Here is a 12,142-nt window from a genome sequence, read left to right as displayed (position 1 = left end):
GGAGTTACGGGCCAGGGTTTCTGTTTGTTCTCTCTCTTCTCATAACTTTTGAATTTCCACAGTACAGTATTTCCAGACTCACCCATCCACTTTTTTTGTTTTCTATATATTTTATGTTGCCTACTTTATCGCAACCCCCACCTTGGGACTCCTCAACACCATTACCTTGCAGTGACTCCTTCTGGGAGAAGTGGCAACTTGAACAGCTACAGAGTTCCCCTATTGCTGATGCCGGTCAGTGTCCAGTCCCAGGTCAGTGGCATGTCGAATGGACGCCTCAGGTTCCATTCTCCTCCCTCACCTGCACCCCTCGAGACAACTACACCTTTTTAAGCCACAAAGAGAACCAACTTATGCTGTCACTGGGATAGAAACCCTAGGAATTCACCACAAATCCACCACCATGAGCAAAAGCTTTGTGTGAAAGTATGCTGTAGGTACATGGAGCTGTTGCACCAAACTTCACCTGACCTGTTGTTTGCTAAAGCCACTCTCTTTATGCGATTGACTTGTCCCTGCAATAAAAGGGGGATTTATTATGAAGTTCCTGAAATACACTAATGCTGGCCTTTTGTTTCTATTTTTTTGTAGGCAATCACTCAGGCGTGGTTTTGAGCATCAACTCCAGAGAGATGCACAGTTACCTGGTTAGCTGATATTTACAGCTGAACACAAAATCCGAAAGACTCTTCTCTGTATCATTTTATTTTTCCCTGGTGATGTCACAAAAATGAAAATATGGCTGTAAATGCTGGTGAAGAGGAGGTTGCTTATCAGTCCTGTGGAAAAAAACGTCCATCATCAGTTATCGAGGGAGAAGGATAATACGTCTTGTGTTCACTCTATGGCCTGGGAACTCGTTACTATTGAAACTCAAACTATAGCAAATCTGTAGCCCTAGGCACCTTCAATGCCACCTTATTTCTTTTCTGTATATGCTCTAGTTCTTTATGTTTATTTTTAGAAGGATTGACTGTAACTTTTTAATTATATTTTTAATTGAGGTATTCATCGGAAGGCTGGGACTCTTCAGCTTGGAAAGGTGATTTTTACACAAGTGACTAGACCAGAACAGTTGGTTGATCACGATGACATTTTTTTAGGAGGCTAAGTGTTTCTGTACTGGGAGAAGACTGAGTGAGGAGACAAATGCACTCCTAGTTGGTACAAGCTGTTAACTTAAACATGTGTGAGACAATCTAATGAATTTAGGCTTAGGACCTTCTGCGGATTAAAGGAAGTAAAATGTTTAATTAAGATATCTCATAATATAGGATAATGCTCTTGTAAGTATATCAAGTTCTGACAAACCATCAGCACCAGTATCTCCCCCAGTCCCACCCCACGTGAAAGAAAAACACCAGCCTGATGCTATTTCCAGACCAGGTGCCTTCACTTGCGGACAGTCATTTTTAGTTGCTCTCTTCTTGTCTCCTGAGCAAGCACCTCTAGGACGATGGCAGCTGCCGGATGAGTTATCCCATACAACCCCATGCTGGTGGCCTGTCTCTTTTTAAATATCCAGAGAGTGTAAATACCTCTTTTAATTTGCTTTCTTTGTAAGGTTATTTTTAAAAAAATTTAAATTTTACTATTAGGGCAGAGGTGCCAGGTAGGTCAGAGCTCTCCTCTGGGCAGGAATGGGTAGCGCACCGCCATCCCCTTCCCATCTACATCCTTCTTTGGTATTTTCCCTGACTGTTTGCCCTTGCAGACAGGTGTGGGCAAACTCTGACCTGACCTTTTCCACTCCAGTTGGTTTGACAATCCAGAGGTCCATGGGAAGGCTGGGCTGTGATGTAGGGGTTCATATTTCCTTTCCATCACCACAGAGTGTCACTCAGTCCCTAGCACTGTGGCCCCTATTTCTGCAGGGAGGGTGGTGGGGCTTCTGAAGGAGCTGCCAGGCTTGTGAGTCAGGTCAGAGTTTCCTAATCCCGACCTCTGCATCCCTTGGGAATGGCAGTGCAGTGAATCCACACCCCGCTGGTCTTTTTCCTGTGGTTTATGGAGCCGTGCAGGAAATGGACTGTGGGGTGATGAGATTGAACATCTGGCACCCTATGTGTCACAGCTGCCTGGGATTAGGTTGCTTCTCTCGGAACCCTATATAATCTCTTCACCTTTTGCCTTCAATAGAGAATAAATAGCTCTTTGCTCACTGAATGTCATACTGATGCTAGCAGCAAGCTCACACACCAGCTTGTTTACGAAGGATACGGATAGCTAACTACATCTTTCTGAATAAACAAACAAACAAACAAAAAATGAATGCTGGTAAACCAGAAAAGAACTGTCTTAAAATTATCATATGCATTGGAGTAATTTTTTTGTGTAGCTGTGAATATCCTAGAGCATATTGTCATCAAGTGCAAAGGACCGGGATGTAACAATTCAGTGTAGTACTGTAGGCTCTCACAAACCCCACAGGATGTATGCGTAAAGCACAAGAAAATCTAGATTATAATCTTACTGTAAGGAACTAGACGGAAAAGTTGAAGTGAAGATTCTGAAAAGTGCTTGCAAACTGCTCAGGAAAATAATTTCAAAAATTGTTCTAAAACTTCTGCCTATTTAGTTGTAGAGTGCCATGCAAACTGATTTATGGAGAAGCAATGCTCTAGCTGACCGTTTTATGCCAGACTGTGTAGAAATCCAAGGTGTTACCCATACCTGAGTCTGAGTTTCTTGAAGAGAAGGGCAGGTTCAAAATGTGCTGTGCATTGGAAACTCTTGGGATTGTTGCACCAGAGGCTTTCCCTCCTCACCAGCTCGTTATGCTTTTTCTAGTGGAAATAAGCTGGAGCAGAGAATAAAATAGTATTGCAAACAGCCTGCTTGTTCCTTTGAAATAAATCTGAAGTGGGTTATTTGTATAGGGCAGGTGAGTGGCCTCACATACAAGGGATGAGATGGAAGTTCTAGCCTGGGGTTGTTCTCCCATGGTTTGTCAGACTGGCAAAGGACACTGTTGGAACTAGGTCACACATCTAATTTATGCTTTAACAGCTACTTTTGTACATTTAATACAGGGTGATTTGTGTCTGATAACGGGAGTCTTTTGGAACACTGTAGCATATTTAATGAATACTTAGCACAATATAGTGCCTGTAATAATGTTTTTCAATGCTTATTAATTTGATTCATGCAGCACTCCTGTGAGGTTGGTTTGTCATGTCTTAAAAACACTGTTTTCTAAAGAGATGTCAGTAACTGTATTAATAATACCCAGCAGATAATAAAGGAAGCCTTTGATTCCCTGGTAAGAACTTTAAAATGAATTATTTTAAAACTCAGAAAATACCATTACCATTTTTCCGTTCAGGGTGTCTTGGTTTATCTTTAAATGAAGTGTCTTACTAGAGCTAGGTTTCAAATCTCTTGAACTATGTCCATGAAGTCTTAACATTTTATCCTTTATATGTATCTAATCCTGATACAAGTGTATACAGGAACATAGAGTTGTTTCTATGCACAAAAGCTAGCCACAGATGCATGCACAAATGCATGCAATATTTGTATGTATTCCAGTTAAATTTGTTAGTGAGAAAGGGTGATGTGATAGCTAAGAAACAGAAGATGGCTGTCAGGTACCTGGATTTTGTACCCAGACTCTGGGCATGTTACTTAACCTTTATGTGCCTCAGTTTCCCCACCTGTAAAATGGGGCTGATCGTAATTACCTCACAGGAGTATTGTGAGGCTAAATTAATTACTGTTTGTTCAGGATTAGCAGCATGAAATAATTTTTTGAGCATAAATTATTAATAGTTTTCCTTTCTTTTACTTGTAATTATGGCTGTTTTTAAAGGTAGTCTGCTGAAATCAGCTGCAATTGTGTATAAATGTAAAAAATGCGTAATCCAAAAAATGAGGCGCATCACTGTTAAAAAAAAAAAAAAAAAGAAAAGGTAATTTTATTTAAAAAATGTTCTTTGAACATATTGTTGTATGGTAGCATTGCAACATTACCTGTGAATTTGCTGTTACACACTAGTATCTTAAACTTATTTTTCTGCAGCCTTATAATAATGGGTACAGTGATACTTATCAACATTGATATTGAGCTATACTGTAACCAACAAAACTGGTGGTGCGTTACCCTCATTTACATCTTTTGGCCTTCTTAAACTCTGATGCATTTGCGATTTCAAAACCACCCTGTACTTTTCAGAGTGCTCCAAGCAGTACTGATTTGAAGCATTCTAACAGCCATCAAGACTTACAGCTGTTATCTTTGCTTTCCCTTTTGATATGGAATGTTTTATATGGCTCTGGATTAGTCCATCCGTTGAAAGTGCTCAGAAATGCTCAGATATTCAGGGAAAATCCACACACAGTGTCAATTAATTTCTCAAAAATAAAAGCAATATAAATCATTGTATGTTTTTATACCCTGTAGAAGAGGGTGGTGGAAATGGCTGTGAGGAAATAGAAGGTACCAGCCTAAGGCAAGACATTATTATTATCTCAAATTCACATGCAATTTCTTTGAACTCTTTTAGAATATTCTCATTGAATTATATCCTTCTTGATGAGTTTTCTGCTTTCAATGTGTACTCAGTGTAAAGAAGAGTAAAGTGTTTGTTCCTATAAAGTAGATGATTTGTTACACTATTTTCCTCTGGACAGACAGAGACAAATCAGCACTTTGCCATTAGTAGTTCCTAGTGCAAAGCAGACTTCATCTGACATGATCATGATGGTTAGCTGTTTTAGGACCAATGAGACATCCCTGTGGTGGGAATACTCGACTGCTGTATGCTGTCTCTTTAAAAGAGGTCAATAGAATGGAACCGCAGTGGTATCCATCCTCCTCACACAAATACATGCTCAAAGAAATGTGAGGGGGTTTCAATATTTTTAAGAAATGAAATACATGTGTGTGTTTACAGTATCTTTTTGATGATGAACCAGTGGTTCTGATAAGCTTTGAATTTCTAGTGTTATTTCAGGTCGAATACAATGTTGCTAAGTTGATAGAATCGAAGACAATTTCAGTTGTAGATTTTTCCTCTGTTTTCTATAAAACAATGTTTTAAAATTTTTCATTAATGAGACCTTGGGGGAAAAGAGACACTAAAATTTTTATTTCATTGCACAATCCCTGACAGTTGGAGTTGTTATGGTGTATTGATTGATACCGCTGTATTGTTTCCAGCTTCATTTTTATTTCAGATCTGCAGAAAAGTGCACATTTCTCTCAAAGTATTGGCTTTCCACCAGGAAGAAATGTATAAGCATTTACCTTTATAAATACTGATTTTTGAGGTGCAAAAGTTTGTTGTCTCTTCTAAGTCCATCCAAACAGCTGCTTCCTGGCTCATTTTCCCTGTTCTAGTCTCAACTGCACATTGCTTCTACAACTTACTTTAAGAGAGTGACATATAGCCTAATCCTACTAGTCTGAGAAAGTCTTTCTAAAAATTACATTAGAATAGCATTTAATTGCCTAGAAGTTGTTACAGGATCTGCTCAGACCATTTTCATAATGTTGAGTCTATATTTTCATGTTCTTTATTTCCTTTCAGTATTTCAGAATTAGCCCTCTCGGTGCCATTTAAATGTGTGTTTATTCCTGTCATGGATATATATGTAATGTTTTTCACTTATTTTCAGACTATAATTGTCAAAGTGATGAATTCAGAAATAACTCAGACCCCCAGTTAGCTTTTGCAATTAAAAGCCTAACCCTGCAGTCTTTGGGAAATGCCAAGCTGTGCACTCTTTAATTTTTTAATCTTCTTTCCTAAGTCAAACCTTCTACCTGACTGATCACCTTGGCAGATTTTCCTCCAATTCTTATTGTAACCTCAAGCTGGAGGGACTGCAGAACAGTTTCTCACTGTCGACAAGGACTAGAACAGCTCATTTCCCAAATCTGAATGGGAATGTGTATGGACAAAGTTTTTATTTTTCCTTTGTTTTCAGGTATGTTGCATAGAGCAGAGAGGATTATACATACCACGAGGGAAATAAGGACCTGAATGGTACTTCAGGTTGGTGTGAAGACTTAAGAATGCATTCCTTTTAAAGTTTTCCTATTTGGGCTTTCTCCCCTTGAAATTGATGCATACAACCGGTTAGTTTCATGATTTATAATATGTGAGATCTCATTTTTTTAAGTCTTCAGTCCTGGTCTTTTTCCTCCTGTTAAATGGAGTAGCAAATTACTAAAAATATGAATTGTGGAGCCATGTATGACTGAATGAAGGATTTTCATTCTTTTTGTCTCTTCCTTTTATTCCTTACATGAAGCTTGTCAGAATTACTATTGTCAGCTAGTTTATGTGCTGGTAGCTGAGATGATCTCCTGGAAGACAATATCTAAGACAAGAAATAGTGGAAGGCTTAGAAATACGTACTCTGAAGTACAACAAGACAGCTATGTGAACAAAATCCTTATCAAAGAGCTGATATGGTTTGTATTAAAATACTTTATTTTAATAGTATCCCTAAAAATACATGTTCTTAAATTGCATAGTCTTTGTCTTGCTCTTCTTCCAGATTGATTTTCTTTTAGCGGTGACATTTACTAGCCCTGAAAAAAGTGTATTCTTTTCCTTACACAAGTAATTCTGTTTAAAATTATTTCCTTGCAACACTTGAAAGCATTACAGAAACTTGAGGTTTATTGATCTGACTTGATTTCTGAGTTTCTGTAGAATGTGTACTGCAACACTGAATTGTTGCAGTACAGCGGACATGAAGTTGTGTTGGGCAGCAATAATGACATGCAGCAGTACATGGCGCTACTTAAATAATATGTCTTTGTTGCACATACTTTTAATGGTAGAACGAGTGTATTAATCACCAGGAAAGCCAGGCATTCCAAATAACTTTCTTAGCATGTCTTGTATTTCTATGTTATTTGTTGCTAATTTTAGCCAGCTGTTGATGCTTATATTTAGTTCTTACTGACAGTGTCTGTTCTTGCAGATCAAAGGGCAAGAATTGGCTTGTTCTCTTTTTTTAAAAAAAGAATTAATTCACGCCGTTTGCTTATTAATTAAAACATCTTAAAAAGGAAACCTTTCTGAAATGGTAAAAGAGATGCATTTTAATGAGAACAGCTCATATAGGAAAACAGCAGACTTGTATCTACATGGGTTTTGAGACATGTTATGGATCATGAATAGGCAGGACTATGTAGAAGAAGTGTACACCCCAAACATAAGTAACATGCATGTAGGCAGACTGGAAACGATTAAACTAGTTTAAAGGAGAATATTTTAATAGACCACTTATATGTCCCAGATTCACAGAAGGGCACTTAGGTGGTTAAGATTACAGAACATCATAACAAACATAGGAAGATGCCCAATTCACTGGCTCCATTTGCTTGTAAATACACTCCTCTCTTTAGGGTGTTAATCTTTTGAGATGCTAAACTCTTCAGAGAAGTGACCTGCATTATTTAATGTTTCCAACTTTTTGCTAAGTAATTGGTGACACTTTACAGAAAAAAATGTCTGAATTTCCATTATCTTCTGTTTCTTCTAGTTCCTTTCTCTCTCCATTTTTGTCATTTCATTCTTTTTCATTATTGCTGCTGTTTGTTGCTCTGCCTTGCCTGCCTCCTTCTCCTGATGACAGCTCTCTACAGTCCGCTTTTTTCTTCCATTGCCTTTTGTTTTGCTTTATGTTCTGTTTCTGTCTATGTTTTTGTTTAGATATGCACCCTACTGTGTCCTGAGTGATAAGAAGAATCAGGATCTCTTCCCCACCCTTGCCTTTCCTCTGAGCTGTGCTGTACTCTCTGGGCTGATGTAGTTCCCCTATGCTTCGTCTCACTGCAATCGATCCTTCCTGTTTCCCATTTTTGGTTCTTTTAATCCTTTCGCTTTGAATTTTGGCTCTCATTTTCTGTAAATCTTTCTGGGACTCTCTTTTTGCCTTTCCAGGACTCCTCTCAGCTGTTTGTCCCAGAAGGCACATACTTCTAGTCTGAGATGTGGATGAGTGTTGTACTCTCTGGAAGGATAACTAGCATTTTCCTCTCTCATCCGTGATTATATTGACCCTACTGCAGGTCTGTAGTGGAAAAGGTATATTTAATTGACAGACAGCTATACCCATTATCTGCCAAATGCCTCCTCCTCCCTCATTTTGGGTTACAGGGATAAGACATGATGTTTGCATGAGTTACCTGGAGCACAGCAAGGACTGACTTGCTTTGCCAGCCCATCTGTCTAGCAGGTACAGAATTGCAGCAGGGATGGGCAAAAACAGCTTGCCAGACCATTGGGCTGCATTTGTATTTCAAGATGGGAAACAGTGAGGCCAAGCTAGTACACAGCCTTTTAGGTAAATTGTCTTCACCTGAAGCTGAAGAATAGGTGAGGTAAAGAAGGGTCCATTGCTAAGAGAGAAGCAGGAGCAGGGACCATTCCTCCTGGGAGTAACTTGACTTGTCAGGTTTGTGGGACAGCTCTGTATGCAACATTTTCTAGAGGCTGAGGCAATAGCTTGCTTTCAAGTTCCATAAAATACAAGTTTAAGCAAAGTCAGCAGATAGGTTTGGCAGAATCTTCTTGTTGGAGGAGCTTGGAGAATTTGATGAGAATAAGATAATTGAAAAGCTCAGTGTTACCTTTAAAAGGTAGAGACTGTGTTAGGGAGTGTGTGAGAGAGAGATGCAGGAGGGATGGGAGCAGAAGACTGAACAGGACAAGGAAAAGCAGGGAAATAGTGTTACCAGTGTGTATTATTTTGCCACAAATTGTTGATTCTTGTTTTGCTTGAGCATTAGAACTTAAATTCGTAATGGCAACTATTTTCAGTTTTGTTGGCTGCATAGAGGCTTTAAACCATGAGTCTAAACTCATGCAGCACCAGGAACATGCAAAATTATCAGCATTTCTACCTGTCATTTCAGAGGGATTTGACTCACAGCAACATCCCACTTGAGGTGCATGGAAAAGAGGTTGCTTCCCAGGAGCCAGGATACATGTATGCACACTCTAGAGGTAGCTGCAGTGTAGGTTTACTTCCAAGATGATTGTAGGGCATTGGCTAATGGTGTTCCTTGTTAGCACAGCACTGAGCTGGGAGGCAAGGGAGAATTGTCTTACAGGGTCTGTGATTTGGATTTATACTGCTTAAATGTAATTTGCTAGAATCCCTTTATGAGCAGTAATTTTACAGTGTTTAGAGAGGATGAATGGAGTTGGTATAGTATTCCTGCAGGTAAACACCAGCCACAGGAGCTTGCTGAACATGTGACTAGACATTTTAATTTCCAAATGGAGAGTTCCTCCATTTCATATACACACCAGGCGTTTCAGTACAGCTCCTTTTTTTATTTGTCACTGACAAGCTATGATTTATTTCCTCATGGGTGTAAGACATGGGCTGTGCTTGCTGCAATGCAGAAGGCTCTGGAGGGAAAACATAATCAGATGGAGAAGTATACTTGAATTCTCCCTTCTTGATCCCAGTCTCTTCTGAGTTGCTTTTCTCTGATTGTGGTTCTGTCAGTAAGATGGGTTGATGTTAAAAGGGGATTAACTCATTTCTATCCTCTTTTGTGTGGCTGAGAAAAAAACCAAGAAAAAATTAGCAGAGGAATAGCAGATTGGAAGAGGTGGAGAACTTGATCAGCTGGCAGGGCACTTTGAGAAGCATCCACTTTTGTGCTTTACTTACCACTTATTTTTACAAATATGTACAGCTACTGTGATTTATCGTTCTACCAACCATAGATATGTTTCTTTGGAAAAGGGGAGGTGGTTCTAAAGACTATCACCCTAGTGCATTGCAAATGTGGTTTTAGAGACATCAGCTATCACCCTTCCTCACCTAAATGAAATTATCATAGTATCATTGCTCTGTATTTATGAAGCTGCATTAGGAATATCAATTCACCCTGGATTAAGTGTTGGAGGAAGATTTGGAGAGAGAATGTGAGTTGGAATGGGAGAATTTTCCATTTTAAGAGTAAAGGATGACTACTGGCATGTTTACAGTGTATCTGTGGCTGTTTCAGCACAAGCGGGTCCAAAATCTCTCGTTTCAGACTCAGACAGATAAATCATATTGATTTAGCTGGCATTACCCATGTGAACAAAAGGAGAAAATGTTGGTAATTAAACCAAGCCCTAATCATATTTTTTGGCTAATTAGATCTACAGCTCTTGGTAAAGATAGGAAAGCCAATAAAATAAAAACTAGACTTAACATACTTGTGAAGATTCACAAAGAATTTCTCAGTAGCCTGTTGTTCATGTGGAGCATTATTTATTTGGCATCGCAGGGACAAATTCTAGCCTAATTTATGACCATGCAGTTCCATGGAGTTTGTCAGTTCAGCTCTGTCAGTTCCAGTGTTACAGAAGAAAGGTGCTCATCCACAGTGCATTTGAAATGCAGCTGCAGGCTAAAATCAGTTGTCATCTCGCTGCATCTGTACTCACACAGGTGACCAGCTGATTTTCACCTGTAGTTCTTATTCCCGTGGTTAGCAGGAGAGTACTTCGGACAGATGTAAGCTAATTACAGCCAAGGCAGAACTTAGTTTTTAGGCTACTTGCAACTGCTTTTCCAGAACGAGCAAATGCTTAACACTGAGACTCTAACTGGATTTCTGACAAAGGGGCCCTTCCAATCAATGTAAAGGCTCTCAGCGGTCATCGGTATGCTATAGTCCATACCTTTAACATACATGACTACGCAGTCCTCTCCTTCTGCCTTTGCACACTCTAGTATTTGTGAAAACAGTACATGCCTTTTCCTAATTTTGTTTCAGGAGACCTTGACTTTGAGCAGGTTTCTTTGTATACAGTATCAGGGCTCAAGGGAAGAATGAAATTAATCCGTAACTGGTGCATTGTCGTACATGGGGAGAAATGTTATTTGTATATTTTTGTAAATATGTAACATTTAATGGCAGTTTTGTAGTGACGTGCTGGTTTTGAGGAAAAAAAACCCCAAACAAATATATGTTTGAATATGCTTAATGTAACACTTAACTGTGATTCAATTGCACAATTAATAGCTTAATCAAAAGTCTTGTGCAATATGTAGTGCACACACATAACCAAGTATCTGTTAGTGATCCACAACCAAGTTTTTGGCAACTTTTAATGATGGTGATGAACTGTGCAGTACAGATTATCACGATCTCTTTCAGCTTCCAAACATGTAGCAGGCAAACTACTGTATACGTACCTGTGTACTCCACTGCATCCAAAGGTATGCATTTGTCCTGAGAACCTGCACTACAGGTTTTTCTTTAATAAAATTTGGTTCTAAACTATCGGTTGCTTGGTCTTTCTTGTGGCGTGTTTCATGGGATTTGTGGAGGGAAGGTGGTTTAACCAGACCCCAGAGGTTGTGTGTGTGTGTGTGGTTTGATTTGTCTGTAGTTAGCAGCAAACTACTCGGCTTCAGCAGCACAGACCTCAGTGGCTGCAGCAAAACTTCATCCTCCTCCCCTTTAGCTACTCACCCCACTCGTCCTCCTCGCTGCAGCCCAACTCCGCTCCATGCAGCGCTGCTGAGGTTTAACTGGCGGAGGGTGACACTCTGTGGTGAGACCGAAGCCGTGCAACTGCAGCTTCCAGAACTTGCACTGAACCAAAGGCTGAATCTTTCTGTCTAGCTGAAGAATCACAGAATTCAGCAGGTTTCAACCTTGATCTCCCGGTAACAGAGAGCTATAAACAGAACAAAGCTAGGTGTGTTCTTCTGCGCCTCCCATGTCTTTATTCCAATCTCCCATTTCATTGCCTTCACACACTACTTGCTCTCTTTTCTTTTTTCTTTATTCTTTCCTTTTTTTTTACTGCATTGTTTTTCCTTCATCCCACTCTTTTCCTGAAGCGTTGCCTCTGCTGTGTAGAAGCTGCATCCTCCTTGCAAAATTGATGGGTCTGCAAATCAAGACTTGTCCTCAAGCTAGCGGTATGCAAGGATCAGGCCCCAGCTCTCCAAACGCAAAGGTGAGTGAATTGCTAAAGTCAGAACATGCCATGCATCCCTGCAATTTGGACATTCTTCCCTGCTTCAGAATTCTGAGTGGTGAGCTGCTACTGGCTTAGCTCAGGTCTCGGGCTGGAAAACAGTTTACGGTTTGCTGACAAGTGGTTGCTGCTGTGCAGCCTGGTACAGCAGCTTGGTCTTCCCAGGGAAAGCCTGACAC

The 12,142-nt window shown here is 39.8% G+C and overlaps 1 protein-coding gene across 4 annotated transcripts in view; it reads left to right on the top strand.

Annotated features, from left to right (window-relative positions):
- The window catches only part of SORCS2 (sortilin related VPS10 domain containing receptor 2), a 579,012-nt gene extending 567,758 nt beyond the window's left edge, over positions 1-11,254 (top strand). For 2 of the 4 annotated variants that reach the window (XM_040593423.1, XM_040593414.1), the window contains exons 27-28: positions 173-252; positions 592-11,254. In XM_040593423.1, coding sequence (XP_040449357.1) covers positions 173-252; positions 592-615 — 104 coding nt within the window. In that variant the 3' untranslated portion in view covers positions 616-11,254. The remainder of the gene's footprint in view (positions 1-172; positions 253-591) is intronic. The other 2 variants (XM_040593442.1, XM_040593433.1) reach the window with 1 other exon arrangement.
- The last annotated feature ends 888 nt before the right edge of the window (positions 11,255-12,142 follow it).

Source organism: Falco naumanni, chromosome 1 (assembly GCF_017639655.2).
Source record: "Falco naumanni isolate bFalNau1 chromosome 1, bFalNau1.pat, whole genome shotgun sequence".
NCBI lineage: Eukaryota > Metazoa > Chordata > Aves > Falconiformes > Falconidae > Falco > Falco naumanni.
The sequence above is the reverse complement of the archived record's forward strand: the minus strand, read 5'-3'. Positions and strand labels throughout refer to the sequence as shown.